Raw genomic sequence first — 16,739 nt, forward strand, 5'->3', positions numbered from 1 at the left:
TTTACTGTCAGGATTTTCGGGTGAAAATTAAGTTCTTTTTTCCCTATATTATGAAATGATCAGAACCTTAAACCAAGGACAGATAAGACCAATGTCACATCCAGTAGCTGGTAGCACAGTCAAGTACAAAGGTCTGTTTAGCAAACCTCAGTGAAATTGTTGTCAAAATGTGGGTGCCAGCGGTAGCTAATTTGGGTAGTAAGGGGGTAGTCTTTAGCTTTGGGAAATGTTCAGGCCTAGAAAACACTTCATGAAATCATAGGAAACCTCTTATTTTTCTTTTGTTAGTATGTAGATGTACAAGTGGCAAGAGAAGCTCTGATCATTTTTGGTATGATTACTTTCCAGTAGGCTAAGGCTATCTTGAGCTTTCAAATGCCTGTTGAGTCATCTCCTGATGGCCAAACCAGTGAAAGTTTCTTTAGTTCTTTTAAGTTACAATCTAGATACAGTAGTAGTATGTACAGTCTAAATACCATGAATACATTGCTTTCGTGTCATCTGTCTTAAACAGAGTATCTGGAAGCACTCTTCACACAGTTGGTGTCACCGTTGGAATTTGAACCCTTAACTCTAAGCTGAAAGGACCACCAAGCTACTGCACTGCTTTTGAGTGAGGAAACTGAACGAAATTTATGCAAACTCCTTGCAGATAATGCCATGAGTAGGACTAGCAAATGAAGAATAACTACATTTCCCTAATTCCGCCACTGTTTTCCCTGCCAAACAGTTTGTCATTCTCTTTTTGGCTAGGCAGGTGACAAACCTATTTCCTAATTCAGCTTGGTTTATTTTGTAATCCATCCTCTTGTTGGACAGAAGTGATGATCTCGTTCATTGTTTTATGAGCAGTTTCAAGGCAAAAATGTGACACAAGAAGTTGTAAAGCTAAACCAGGAAATAGGGTTGTCCCCTTCCTGGTAGAGGAGTGTGGAAGAGGTATATAAATCGCAGGACTGGTTGGATAGAACTGTGACTGCAGGTCAAAGAAGTCTGTATAAGTGTGTATTTAGCTGTTTTCTTCCACTTTAGTGTGTGTTTGGGCAAATGTTTTAAAAAAACTGCAGTACATTCATTGTTCCCTATGTTTCATCTCTAACAACATTGAAAATACATAAAAATACCTGTTGACCTGCTAGAAATCTAGTAAGTTCCTAACTCCCTCTGTTGACCTGACAGTGCTGCTACTGCTGCACTGAAACCCTAATCGGTGCTGTCAGTTCTGCCTGGGTTCTCCCCTGCTATTCAACAACCCCCCCCCCCCCCAACCTTATGAAGGAGAGAATAGGGGGAGGATTTCTATAGCCCAGCAGGGGAGGGCTGCCAACACTGCTTTGAATTTCAGTGCAGCAGAGGCATTATCTGCTTGTTACAGGAAGTAAGCAGCTCACTAGCTTTCTGGCAGGATCAATAGGTCTTTTTCTGTATTTTCAGCCTTGGAGACAAAACAAAGGATTTTTTTTTTGCTCAGGCATACACTTTAGGCCAAATAGATAAGGCAGCAAAGAGTGGCGCTCGTGACAGGGAACACACCTTAAATTACGTAGCGGAATCCAAATGCAGGTGATCAGACTCTAAAGTGTCCTCCAACCCTGGATACAATATGCAGAAATAGGAAGAGCTGGCAACTCTGAAATCCATATAAAGACTTTATTGGTTACACAGGAGTGACATTAAAATATGCTGACGCGTTTTGGCAAACAGCCTTGAACCCAGCATAGTGCTGTAATGCTAGTGCACTATGCGGCCATCAAGGCTGTTTCCAAAACGCGTCAGAGTGTTTTTATGTTACTCCTCTGTAATCAGTAAAGTCTTCATCTAGATTTTGGAGTTGCCAGCTCTTCCTATTTCTGCATACACTGTTACAAAATTGGAAGAAAACCAATTTCTATTCTTTTCATCAACTTTTGTTACACTTTTTCTCTAGTATTCTACTGCTATAGTTCCTACTTCTTCATTATACAGTTCAAGCCATAACTGTTTCATTTCTGAACAATTGATGTCTCTCTCTTTGTATCTTTAATGTTAACAAGAACATGTCCTTTGACCTGAGAACCAAAGAGTGCAATTTTGTAGAGCTCTGTAGATCTAAAATGCTGGCATTTTGTGTGTTGATGACATTCATATGATTCTACTTATGATTCAGTCTTTGCTCACGTGTTTTAAAGTGGATACAAAAATTAAATGAGCCACTTCTATTTCCACTGTTGACTTATCTAGAGTTCCTAATTGAAAATTTCCTTCCATAGCTAGATATGCCAAAAATTCTCCCGAACTCGTAACCCCTGCAGTTTGCAATTTGGGGTTTTTAAGCTGTTTGGCAGCTTTCAAAATCTACAGCACAGAACTGCTTCCTTAATATTATTGTGTTCACATTTCTCATACCAAGTGGGAAAACATTTTTCCCATGTTATTTCTGTTTCCTCACCTTCTAGAAATGATCTTTTTTTTGCTTTGAAACTGAGCCTTTCATTTTGAAACAATAGGGTCTTTGTTTGTTCTATTCTTTTTTTAAACTTTGACATTTTATGTTTAGTTTTGTAATTGTAAAAAAGTATTAAAATCTTTTGAATGTACCCTCTTTCTTATATTTTATTTGCCTTAAGGGTACGAGCAAATTTCTGTCCATGATGCTTTTTCTTTTTAATATTGGCTTGGTTTTTATTACATAAAAAGAGAGGAAATGGCAAGTTTCTAGACTATAAATAAAGCTCTGTGGTTATGGTTTTTGGAACATTGGCAGGCCTATGGATCAGGGCGTATTATCTTGCAACACTAAAATTATGGATTCAGGTAATAATGGGGCCTTTTCTACCTGATGTTAATATTTTTTGTTTAGGTTTAGCCTGGTGAAGCGGCAGGCAGAAGGCTACATGCTGCTTTTTGGTATGTCTTGTGTAGCCCTCAGACCCAAAAAGTCAGCAGTGGTATTTGTAGAGGGACTCTTATGGGAGTGATCTCTAGCACTGTCCTGTAAAATATCTTCAGTCTCTGACTGTGTCCATATCTCTGTTCTTTAACCACAGCTATAACTGTTCAGTCTCTAGTCATCTCCTGTAGCATGTCAATATTTTTTGTCAGGGCCCCCAGTCAAGACTTCTTATACCTCCTAAGTTGACCAGCTCTGTTGTAGGTAACAATTAGGCATCTATCCAAAAGACAACTTAACTTTAACTGTAAATTCCATAGAGGATGAGGATTGATGTCAAAGACAGTTGACTGTGTTGAAGAGGAAAACTATGGTGGAAGGAAAGAAAATCAAGTCATCTATGGGCTGCTTAATATACACTATAGTATTCTGTTTCCTTGCAATGTTTAATGCATTAGAATGTAAGAGCTGAAAATAGTAGGAGCTGGTCCAAATATAGATCAATAGCACAGTCAAGATCTAAATGTGTCAACGTGTCCTTTTTGACTTTTTTGATGAAATAAACTAATGAACCATTGGTCTGACAGCCGTGTTTATTTTTGTACCTTTTTAATTTTACCTGAAGCCCCTTCAAGATTCATCTGCACATCTGTAAGCTGCCAACCAAAAGTCCTTATATTCGACAGTATTTCAGGCTGCTTTACACTCAGCTCAAAGCCCTGATGAAGGGACCCATTAGAACACTCAAAACAGGTTGGCTTGTACTTTTTATATCTTAGGAGATAAAGGGATGCAATATGATGATGTATCGGGAAATAAACTCCTTATGGTCTCCCAACAATTTGGGAGAATAGAATGCCCGTTAAAACACCAGATCCCCATTACAGGCTTTGGATTTAATAGAGTTTTTAAAATGCACGTTGATGCCCAAAAATGCAAATAAAAAAAAAATCTGTAAATTGTGTTAAATAAATGCTACTACAACAAAGAGTGTGAGTACATCATTAGATCATGTATATCCATTTGCGTTTAGGCTTGGAAATTGGGATTAAATTAGAGGTTGAGCTTTTTCATTCTGGTTTTACCAGGCTAGAAATTGGGGAGAATCTCCAACAAAAACTTGTAAAGGTTTGTCAGCAGGTTAGGGAGTGAGGAGAGGTGCAAAACACCCGTTTGTAAAAAGGTTTTAAAAAGCATTGATCATGCAGGTCAAATATGTCGTCTGGCAAATTTTATGACATGCTAGCTTCAATTATTGGCTCCCCTCCCTTAATCCATTGTGATGATGTTGAGGTTAACAAATCTTACCATGCATTGGAACATTTATAATACATGTTTTAGCTACAGTTTACGATCCTCTGTTTACTCAATATGTATTTTCATTCCAGATTCTAAAACCCCTTTTTTGCATCTTAGCCGTGTTTATTAAATCATTAATGAATCGGATCTTTTTTCATTCCTGAAAGCGACAAATTAATTGTATCATAAGTCTTTGCAAATATGTTGAGCTCAATGACATTGCTCTCAACGACATTATTTTGAACAACATTCTGCGCGAGATGAAAAGCAGATTTATGCACTTATTAATATTTTATATATAGTTTTGTTTGCAAGAATAGAACATTGCTGACATTCTAAGAACCACATTTTAATGGCAGATAATGACAGAGAGCAAAACAAGGTGGTTTCTCTCTTTTTCAAAGGGTGATTCGAGTTTGCTTTGCATATCCCAGGCACATTCTCCTATTGTAGTGCCAATGATACGTTGCCTTATGGGGGGACATGGTGAAGTAGTTGGGCTTACTTAAGATGATTATGGTAGAAAACCATGGTGGGCTTTGACGCATGTGGTGCAAACCAGACTCTTGGAAACAATTGACATTGGATTGTATATGGAATAGGTAATAGGGACATTATTGGTGTGCAATGTTCTTAAGTTGTAAGGCTGCCACAATTATTATTATTATACAGTATTTATATAGCGCCAAAGGGTATGCTCGGTGCTGTACAGTAGCAAGGGGGACAGGACATGAGACAAGACAGTAACAATACACTACACGAGGGGTTCGAGGGCCCTGCTCTTTCGAGCTTACAATCTAGGAGGGATTTGTAAATCAACAGTTGGCTTGGTTGGTGAATGGTCAGTTCTTTCAGTTTTTGTTTACAGATGAACCCCAGGTACAAATAATGCAGCTCAGCAATCATTACATTATGTTTTTTGCAAGCAGTACAAGTACTCAAATGTGCTGTGGTATCTTGCAATCCCCTGTACAAGAAAGCTTAAACCTGAGGAGGACGTAAAAGCACAAGGAGCCATTGGGGTCTATGGCGCTGTATAGAACCTGTGGACCCCAAGAAGAGTGACTGAAAGATAATCCCACAGGGTAGGCTGGGAAGGAGGCCTGTAAGCAAAAATAAAACTACAGCAAATAACCATTAGGTTTTTTTCCTGGCTATACTGACTATACTATGTGCTAGAGCTGTGTAAATTCCAAAGCCTGGATGGACAGAAAAAGAAAATCTTACTATTGTGCTGTGACATGTCAGAAAGTGAAGACAAATCCAACAATATGATTACCATAGAACAGAAGCTCAATGAAAATCTTCAGTTGGGGACACTTGTTCCTATGACAGTTGTTTAAAGGGAGGGGTTTGCTTTCCTTTAGAAAAATCTGCTTTCTTTCTTTGGAGTCTCTTGGACAGGAAGTTAAATCTCCCTAATTGGATGCACTTGGCAAATAATTGACATAGATTTTATGAAGGGGGCTGAGGCGAGAGATTGAACACTGAAGGCTTTTTACCTTCATGAATACAACTGGTAAGCTGCAATATAATACATTTTTTGCTTTTGGGTTTAATGCTGCTTTAAGCCAGTAGCAGGCCCCAGCACAGATCCCAATTCACTACATAAAAGAAAAAGAGGAACTCTAGCGCATTGCCTTTATATTGCAAATTTATCTGGGTCAGTTAGACTCACAGATAATAGCAGAAATACAGCATAAAACAACTCACCACTCCACTCGACCGGTCGTGCATGTTCGATGATTTCTGCTCCAAAACTCCATCCTACGTACCCCACCTCTACGTTTTATCCACCAACGTGATGGGTTATTTTATGTTCTGGCCTTAAGTATATGGAACTACTCATTTGTGCATATATTTGGATAGATCCATTTGGAAATCTCCAATGGATCATCCAGCAGAATCCTAGAGTAGTAACATCTTCTGTCTTGGGGCACCTTTGGTAAACTGTTGGTGTTCTTTATAGTCACCTAAATTAAACTGGTGGGGGAGCTGTTCATATTTTGAAGTACAAAGGATAAATATGACATTTTATTGCTTCAGGCGCTTGGTAAAGTTATTATTTTTCACACATTAAAAAGATGCAAGATGTTGCACTAAAGCACTAACACTTGATGGACAGACTGTTGTTGACCACAGGAACCTGATGTTCCAGCATTCTATACTGGTATAAGGAGAAGCTTTATATATTAGTTTTTTTGGCCATTTATCTTGTAGGGGTCATTGTAATGATCCCATTGTAATGATCCCATTTTCATTGACATCACACTCTACTTTGCATTTTCTCACTCTAAGGCTAATGTTAGATTCTCCGGTTAGTGATCCTGATGCTGGCAATCTGTCAAAATTGCCAGCGGCAGGATTGCTAAAAGGCTGCCTGTTTGCCCCTATGTAGCCGAGGCAGCAATATGTCCCTCCCATCACTAGTGATCAGGATTAAGCAGCACTGGAGCCCGAAACAGAACAACATCCAGTTGCATCTGGCTACAGAGGGAGCCCTTCCATGGGAACAGACAAGCAGCCTCTTTAGCAATCCAGCTGCCGGCGATGTGTCTCTAGTGGCAGAATTGCCCATCTGACATCAACCTAATTCTTCTCTTGTTTTCAACCAGGTATTACAATAAACAATGTATATTTTCTGTCTGATGTTGCATCGTTTTATTCCTGATTAACGGGCTTCTCTGTTTACTTGTTGCAGATGTAACAATAGGACACAGTGTGTGGTGATCACAGGTTCGGAAGTGTTCCCTGACCCATGTCCAGGGACGTACAAATACTTGGAAGTCCAATATGAATGTGTCCCATACAGTAAGTAAACCTGATTGTCCCTTTGTGTAAAAACAAGCATAAAAAATAGTTTTCCAATGCCAAATGCTCGCAACGCATACGCTTTCAGACATTTGGAACCATTCTGCATGAAGGACAGGCAAGATCCTACCCTCCCCCCACTCCCCAAATTGTGGAAGAGAGCCACGCTGCAGCAATAGCCAAGAGTTCTCCTGCAGCCTTAAATTGTTTGCTTTCAGGAACTTGTGTTTTTCAAGAAAACAAACCAGATTTATCCGTTCAGAGTGCCAGACGGAAATGTCTACAAATGCATGATGCTGGGCCTGAACAAATTGATTTGGCTCACATTTTCCTAAAGAAGGTATTGACTCTGATTTCAATCCTGAGTTTCCTTGAGCAGTTACCTGCTGCTGCTGATCCTTTTGTGCATTTTATTAAGTTTGGCCAAGACAAATCCCTTTATTATTGAGCAACTGCAATAGAGTTCTGAGCAAAATCTCTGTCAGTAAACTGTAAATCGAAGCAGATCAAAGATGGCGATGGTAGTTGGAGACATTTCACCTCGTCACAGCTTTAATTTTTGGAAGAAAAAAAGTTACTCCTGACAGTAGTTATTTTTTATAATCCCTTGCTTAAGTAACACAAAACATACATTTATAGTGTTTTAGTATTGTCCCTTGATTATAGTGTTTTAGTATTATGACCTTGAAAATATTAGATTTAAACATCTTAACACAATAAAGGTATAGTATATTTCTGTGATGCTAAAGTTGAATAAAAATGCATACATTGCATAAATATTTAACCTCAAGTCAAAATATTGGTAAAACCACTTTTGTCTGCACTTAACATTTTAAATCTTTTTAGGTTTATCCTACATCTGCATTTTTTCTCTTGACTCCTCTTTGTAATTATCCTCTAGTTCTATCAAGTTGAGTGAGGGCTACAGATTCTCAATGGGATTGAGTTGTACGCTTTGAGCCATTCTATGATATTCAGTTTTTGTTTTGTTTTTTGTTTTTTTTTTGTTTTTTTTTTGTTTTGTTTTTTAATTTTATGCTAGTCTGGTGTTACATTAGCTGTGCTTTTAGAGTCATTGTAATGTTGGACAGTGAAGCTCCACCCTAATCTTATATTTTTTCGGCAAAATAGTTTTTCCTTTAGAGTTGTATTGTATTTGGCTACTTCCAACTTTCCCTCAGTCCAGACTAGCTTCCCAGTCCCTGCAGGTGAAAAGACCAGTATCCACAAAATATTGATGCTGCCACCAACGTGTTTTGCTATAGGAAAGAGTTTCATGGTGGCAACCATTGTTGGGGTTCCATATTAAAGCCAGAAATTTTAAGTTTGTTCTCATCAATCCGTAGAACCTTTTTCCATGATTCTGGTTACTTTTGGAAAACTCTAAAAGGGGAGTGGATTTTTATTTTTCTAGTATTTTTTTTTCCTATCAGTAGACTATAAAGCATAGCCTTGAAGTGTGTCTGAGTTTCTCCCATCTTAACCATGAATCTTTGCAGCTTTTAGAATTGCCATTGGCCTTTTGGCTGCTTCTCTTACTAACACCCTCCCAATTTAGTCTTTGAGTTTTTGTGGATGGCTTTGTCTAGACAGTTTTTTGTGCTTTATTCATTCTATTTTTTAATATTGAATTTCATGGTTCTGAATATTTAATCTTTGGTCTTTTTTCATAATTCTGCCCTTGATGCTATTTAAAAAATAATCCCAAATTTTTGTTGATAGCTTATTGGCCATCATGATGCTGTTTGTTTAGATTATTTTTGTTTAGTACACACTCTAAAGCCTTCTAGAAAGAGGTGTAATAATTTTAGGTCAATTGACACTTTAATTGCATACAAGTGGGCTCCATTTAATGAATGTGACTTATGAGAGCAATTCAAAAACCTTTTTAGGGACTTCAGAGCAAAAGGGTGTATATTTATACAATCAAAACTTTTCAGATTTTTTTTTTAATTAGGAAAACTTTGCTGGTCTCACCAAGACCCCAGGATTTTTTTTTATTCCCAGTTTTCAATAGATGTACATTTGCAAATATATGTTTAATTAATATATTGCTACTTGTCCACTTATCTGGAGCCATAATACTTCTTCCTGCTTCCCATGTCAGATATAGTTCCCAGTATTGAAGTCTGAAACTCTAATTATGTAACAGGATGTAAAGTGAACTGATCCTGGACCTAGTTACCTTAAGTATAATGTAAGGTAAAGTATTCCTGCTTCAAACATTAAATCGTACGTGGAGAAATTTGTGATTGAATGTTTGAACAGGTTCACTTTCCCTCCCTTTGCAATATAGTAAATCTTGTCCTAACCACACTTTAGTAAATCTAAGTCTGATATCCACTTTTATTTTGTTGATCAAAATGTAAAAGACCAATCTACTAGGAGTTGGGTATGGGTCAGTCCATAGCCCTACATTGTTTCATTCCTTCATTTTGTTTTGTATTACCATCAGATTCCAGACCTTGTTATTCTATGCTTAATTTGAGCTGTAACATTATTTCCTTTTAGCCAATATTTGGAAATATGTTTGAAGAAAACAGACATGCGTCCTGCTCATTTAGTAGAGAATAATTACTTTTGATACTTTTTTTTTTTTTTTTTCTTGTCGTAGGAAGTTTATTTTCATTACTTTAAGAAAATGTTCTGTTAAAAATAAAAATGACCAGCCAAGCATTCTTACATGTCAGCTGAAAGTGCAAAGACAACAAGGGCTCATATTTGCGGAGGGGAGACTATTGGCTTCTAAAGTGGTCCTGGTATTTTAATGGGTCCAATTGGATATATGGGAAGGGTGGTAATGTGTGTCTATAGCAAAAGGGTCTACTTTACTAAAATTTTGCATGTTGTGGTACCTTTGCACTTTCATTTCCAGTGGGTCCTCAAAGCGTCTACTCAGCTAAAAACATGCTTCCCCTCTTTTCTCCTTCACATGCCCCAACACAGCTGACCTAAAATATTGTGTTAAAAAAAAAGAAAAGCTTTGCTGGTCTTGGCAGGCAGTTATAGCTTGGTTTTGTTTGCTTGCTTGACTTTTTTTTTTAATTTTAATTAGAACCCATTGATTTTTTATTGGTGATGTAACCAGTGTTTTAAGGTGGATTACCTAATGGCAAAAGCAAATATTCTTAGCACCAGTGGAGTGTATGACCTTAGGTATCGCCTGTTGCTTTAGAAAAACATGGGCTTCCAAGGCTGACCTTCTTAATAAAATGTTAGTTGCTTGGCTCTCAATCTGGTCCTGTGACTTCGCTCTGTCATAATTCACCTAGCAAGAGTGTGTAGCTGAACGTTTTTGACTTCACTTGCAGAATCCATGTCTGCATATCAAAGACAGCCAGGCAGCTGTTGTTTAGAAGGCCAGCAAATGCCAAGGCAGGCATTCTTAAATTTATATTAAAGTTTATGTAAAGGCATTTTCTTATTTAGTTCTGGAGAGTAGAGAAAGATCGGACCCTTAAGTCAAAGTCCTGTTGACTATTACTGATGACACAGAAATTGAGAGGAAATCCACAAATTTGAGTTGTCATTAGAGAAAGAGATGGAGGATTATCCTCCAATAGGGGACACCTATTCCTTTGACAACTCTCAGAGAGCTTCATTTACTTTTCGGAAATGTCCACTAATTTCTTATGGCATCTTCAGGACAAAGTAAAAAGAATTCTCCCCAGCAGCACTGAGATAGCAAAAAAAAAAAAACTGATGGGGATTTTAACCTTTCTCTACTGTGTCTCTAAAATGTATATAAAAGATTTGGCCTATTCTTACTGTAAGCTAACTGGACTCAACATTGACATGGCTACCAGCAGATTGTCTCATGTGTGGCTTATTATACCACTCATGGGCTCCAGAGAGATTACCACCAGAATTCCCTGTTCTATCCAACTGCTGTATGCAGACCCCTAACAGACTTTCCGTAATGTAGAAAAACCAAATATTTGGGGTTGCCACCTGCAGGGAAGCATCAGTGACCTTGTTACAGGAGAGAGACCACTTTCTACAAGGAGAGCTTAATAATGGAGTCTTTTAGAGCTATAAGAAACTAATGTGTGGTCCTGTGCAATGGTAGCCCAAAATGAACCATCAGTTTTGGGTTTAATTGACCTTCAGTGCATCTATGCACAGGCTTGAGTTTGGTTTGATAAATCAACTTAGCTGCAAATGGTGTTTTTCCAAGTAATGGAGAAGGTTTGTATGCTTCCTTGAAAACTGTCAATATTAACATTCACATCTAATTTTATTTTAGCAAGCAGGATGTTCTTTTTTTCCTAGTGGCTGTACACAGGAGTCCTTATGCACCGAGTTTATCCTTGTGTTAATTTAATTATATGACGTATGTATGTGCAATAACGTGATATAGATGTGAGTCTTTAGTCACCTCTTGAAAGGGATGTCCACCTACCACCTACATGGTATCTATTTGTGTCTTATAGCTATAGAAGGCAGCAGCTAATCCAGCTGTAACAGTAATTACTTTGTTGGAAATGCCTTGGAGCTCTTGACATTGTGTCATCATCTTCCTGTGACATCCTGTAATATTAAAGGACCCACAAAAGGGCATAGCCCGCACTTGTCACAACATGAACTACTAAGTTGTATCATGTAAAATGTTTAAAACATTTTGTAGGTTGGTTAAAAAAAAAACAGATTCCAAAAATGATAGGTAAAATATTTCTATAGAATATTTTTTCTAGAGCTGGTAATGCAATTGAGAAAGTGGACATCTCCTTTAAGACTTGCTCGTCCCTACAAACTGTGTAGGTAGCCATTTTGTTGGGAGACAAATTTATACGAGGATGTTGTCAATTTACTAGGAATAGTAGAAAAGAAGGAGCTCCCGATGTCCAAAAGAATGCACTTTTGATTGTGGATTAGGAGGCATTTATTGAGAGTAACGACAAACACGTCTAGCCAACGTGTTTCAGGAGAAAAGACTCTCCCTTCTTCAGGGCTGTTGCTGCACACTATTAAATGGGAAAAATTCCCACATTGGTTATATATTTTCCTGGTTTCGGAGGAAAAATGACAGAGTGACCGCTGTCATTCCAGGGGCAGCAATGAGCCAAAATGTCAATTTACTAGGTACAGTCAACATCCTTTCATAGCCACAAGGTTACATCCTCATAAGTAATGCTTCCTTGTTCAAAATGGCTGCCTCCATGGTGTGCCTCAAGGTTGTCAGTGGTCCTTCGATATGGGAAAGTCTAAATGTTTCTGTTTTTCCAATAGCCATAAGTCAGATTCTTCCTTTCATTTTCTAACCTGCACTAGAGAAATGACAGCTTGAATCTGATTGATTGCTATAGGTTAAATGGAACTATTGCATTCTAAAAAATGAAGCCTAATAAAGTGTATAAATGGTTAAACTTTTTTAGTATTTGGATAGAGCAGACAAGGGTTGGAACCTCTGTCAGAGTTGTATTGCTATCTGTGTCCCTCGCAGGGGGGATTCTCCCTCAATATCTGTCTTGGAGGCCATTGTTACTTGGACAAAAATAAGAGAAAACTTTAACAAAAACAATTTTCAGTTGCCATCAGAGCAAAAATAGACAGGGAATCTTTCAAAGGGGACACTTATTATGGTGAAAACTGTCCAAAAGGGAATTTCATTTCCTTTAAAAAGATTATTTTCCACTTCCTGTGGTGTGTATAGAGGACAGGAAGTAAAGGAAATTTCCCTCAATTGTGAAAAAAAAAAACTGACAGAGGTTTTAACGATTCCCTACTCCGCTTCAGATATACTTTTGTATAAACTTTTGAACATTGGTTTTGCCCTCAAAATGGCTGCTTTCACTTTTTAGTTGGGTGACATTGCTGTTTTCTTTTGACGCAACAACCAGGATTTTGATATACTATACAAAATGGCTGCCTTTGTGACAGGTGCACTTTATACTTTCAGTTGTTCATACCATTTGCAAACCCCGTTCCAGCTGAAGGGTCCCTAGGTTACACCATTCTGTAAATTCCCTGCATTGATTAACCATTCATACTGTTTGTTTACCCTAATATTCCAGTCAAAGTGCTAAAATAAATGCTTCTCTAAGTAGACAAACCTTAATTGTTTTATTGCATTTTTATGGATCCAGCACAGGATTTTTTCTACGTGCATTATTATGGATGCGAGCGTCTACCGTCCATACGTTAATAACTATTGAATACAAGGGTTTGTTAATATCGTAGGGCATTCATCAAGCTGTCATGAATTGGGCTCATTACAATAATCACTGGAGCAGGTTTTATTCCTGACTGGGAAGGCAGGAGCAACCGGCTTAATGAACAAAAGATTCATTGTCCCGTAGGTTTGAAACGTGTTTGTGCGAAATAATAAAATATGGCACACTTGCAATTCTACTTTTTAACACATTAGCAATTTTTTTTTAAATTATCTTTATTAAGTAGTGCAAAGCGCAATGATGTGTATTAATCCATTACAACTAATCGTAAATTAGCTTTCTGGAGGTTAGCGTGGGAAGCCATTGTTAACCCATGCATAATCTTTTTATCAGGAGCAATGTTAGTCATATTGCTTGTTATTATCAGGTGTGTGCTTCCACCCAAATGTCAACACCTTTCTGATTAATCTGCTTGGTTCTGGAAGTATCTGTTGTGTCCAGTGACCAACAGGCAAAAATTTTGTCTACGGAATGTTGTTACTGCCATAGCATTTTAGGTGTGATAGGTCAAAAAGAACACCAAATGAAAAATCAGGTTTGAAGGAAGGGGTATGGTGTGGCCACCTCAAAACACATTGGCTCTCAGTTGCCTTGCCTGTTGGAACTAGTTGAACAATAAAGACTTTGGACTCCCAATGATTTTCATTTAGTGCTCTCTATGACCTATTACACTTGGCATTCTCTCACTCAGGTGAATGCCCAAGTAATGCCCCTGGGGGATCCCTACCATCTGTGGTGAGCTGCTGAATAAATGCCACTTAGGCTCAAGTAATGACATTATTCTCATTTTGATAACCTGGGAAAATTCATTTCAAGCACCCCTCTACCACCGCATTGTGACATTCTAGTTGTCCACATTGTCCACTGGTGATGAGAAAAATAGGAGCTTTTCTTTGTGTGTGCGGATGTTACTTAAAGAGATCATACAAGCGAGATGGAACAATATAGGGAGCAAAGACTTCAGGTGAAGGACGGAGGGTGATTATTCAGATGTCATGGCTTTCAAGGTATATCTAAAGCCAAAAATCCTTTAGGAAGGTACGAAATCCTCCTATTCTTTAACCACCTCCCGCCCCCCATATAGTACAATGACGGGCGCAAGGTGGCTCTCTCGTTCTGGGAGGACGTCATATGACGTCCTCCCATTCTCACTGCGCATGCGCGGCTCAGGGAGTGCGCAGCGCGGCGATCGCAGTGCACTGTGTCCCTCGGACACAGTGGATCACGGAAAGAGCCGAAGATGTTGTCTCGGTCATGTGATCAGCTGTGTCCAATCACATGTAAACAGGGAAATACTGGTTATCGGCATTTCTCTCCTCTCGAGCTGTCACGCTGACAGCTGGAGAGGAGAGGAGAGCCGGTAATCGGCTTTCCGCGGAGGTGACATGTACACTGATCATCGGGGCACTGATGGTCAGTGTGCCCTGATGATCAGTGTAGCCCCAGCAGTGCCACCTGTCAGTGTCTATCAGTGCCTTATGTCAGTGCTCATCAGTGCCTCGTGCCAGTGCCACATATCCGTTCCTACCAGTGCACATCAATGCCACATATCAGTGCCTATCTGAGCTGCCTTTCACTGTCACCCATCAGTGCTGCCAGTCAGTGCCACCTAACAGTGCCAGTCAGTGCTGTCTATCAATGCTGCCTATCAGTGCCATATATCAGTGTCATGTATCAGTGCTGCCTTTCAGTGCCCATCAGTGATGCCTGTCAATGCCCATCAGTGCCACCTACCAGTGCCTCCTCATCAGTGCAGCCTATCAGTGTCCATCAGTGCAGCCTCATTAGCGCACATCAGTGAAGGAGAAAAATCACTTATTTGCAAAATTTTATAACAAAAACTAAGAAAAAACTTTTTTTTTCAAAATTTTCAGTGGTTTTTGGTTTTTGAGAAAAAATAAAAAAACCCAGAGGTGATTAAATACCACCAAAATAAAGCTCTGTCACAAAAAAATGATAAAAATTTCATATGGGTACAGTGTTGCATGACCGCGCAATTGTCATTCAAAGTGTGACAGCGGTGAAAGCTTGAAATTGGCCTGGGCAGGAAGGGGGTATAAGTGCCCTGTAGGCTAGTGGTTAAATGCAAGGAAGCTGTCATCTTGGCCTCGGTTTGATCTGCAGTTGCCATTCTGCTTGTACATGTGATCAGTTGTGACAGCAGCCATTTGATAGCTTGACTATTCAGTTGAATGTTGATATAAGCACACTAGTAAATGTATTCATTATAATTCAAGTGATTCAACATTTTGAATTGTCACCAGAACCGGAATAGAAAGCAATTCTTGCTCCTTGCTCTTAATTGTCACTTTCTCCAGTTACAACTAAGAGGGCATTTCCCTCTCTTTGGAAAAGACCTATATTTTTACTTTTGGTTTTGTCCCCAAGACCAGAAGCAGTGGGACAGATGTCTTCAGGACACACAAAGCAAAAAATAAATAGAATTACGGTTTTAACCCTTCTGCACAACTAAAAATAATTTTGGTTTTAGAATCAATAGGAGCTAGTTCATATGGCCAAATCGGCCATGGTGTGGACAACTGCAGCCAGGATGCCTGTACAAGCCAATGATGAGAGCCATGGCTGTAAACAATGTATCCGCACATCAAGCAGTTAAATGAGGTTAGATGATTGTCCCTGGTTACATTATGTATCCAGGGACAATCATCTCTCTCTAACTGCATGTAGCCATTTGATGTGCAGATACATTTTTAGGGTGGCAGCTTGTCATCGACTTTTATGCAGTATTCCTAATGGTGGCTGTCTACAAACACCTGGGCTCCTGAATGCAGATATTTGTAGTATACTTTACACTCTAACCTATGAATTTGGCTGTGTCAATCAGGCCTGAAAAAAGTACACTTTTGTAAATAGACAGATTTATCTTTCTAAAAGCAAGGCCTCAAATTTCCATTGTAGCTATATAAAGAGGTGACCTCAAATTTAGCCTATTAGTTCAGCCAATTAAATTGACTGGCTGTGTACTCTAAACCAACCATTCTCGGCGAGGTTCAGTGGAACCCCAGGGTTCTTCCAGAGGCTGTTATGGTTGCCTTGAGCTTTGGCTGATTGACCTCCCATCCGATGGTTAGTTTTGTGTCCAGTGCCACTAAGCAGAGCCAGCATCATGACACCCTGTCTTTGAGGGTGGCATTCTGGCCATCATTGTAAAGCCAGCCAGAAATGAATCAAAATGAACCAATCCTGCTGAACGAGCCAAATTGATCATATTCACAGATTGGCAGCCTACCCAGTTACTGATGTCAGTCAGTTTAGAAATAATAGGCTGTAACTCGTAAAAAACCAAAATTTTTCCTCTAAAAAGAATCATCCAACCCACCACTAGTGCTGGGTTGGATGATTCTTTTTAGAGAAAATATTTTGATATTTATGAATTTCTAGGGTGGAAAGTTGTTTCTATTTAGAATTGTCTAGTTGAGTGGGGTACTTTGAGGATTCTACCACATTTATTTTGTAACTCGTAAAAATCATATATATTTTCCTTCCTGTCACTCACATTGGTTGCTATGGGTTACTACACTTTGTAGAGAACGATTGCACTTTGTACAGCTTTATGAAATAAGCCT

At 38.8% G+C, this 16,739-nt stretch overlaps 1 protein-coding gene across 21 annotated transcripts in view; it reads left to right on the forward strand.

The window, feature by feature from the left end:
* The window catches only part of ADGRL2 (adhesion G protein-coupled receptor L2), a 292,149-nt gene that overhangs the window by 182,734 nt on the left and 92,676 nt on the right, over positions 1–16,739 (forward strand). For all 21 annotated transcript variants that reach the window (XM_089684380.1, XM_089684382.1, XM_089684383.1 and 18 more), the window contains exon 4: positions 6,870–6,979. In XM_089684380.1, coding sequence (XP_089540506.1) covers positions 6,870–6,979 — 110 coding nt within the window. The remainder of the gene's footprint in view (positions 1–6,869; positions 6,980–16,739) is intronic.

The sequence above is a fragment of the Staurois parvus genome, unplaced genomic scaffold, assembly GCF_062004578.1.
Source record: "Staurois parvus isolate SC_StPar_1 unplaced genomic scaffold, SC_StPar_1.0 ptg000347l, whole genome shotgun sequence".
NCBI lineage: Eukaryota > Metazoa > Chordata > Amphibia > Anura > Ranidae > Staurois > Staurois parvus.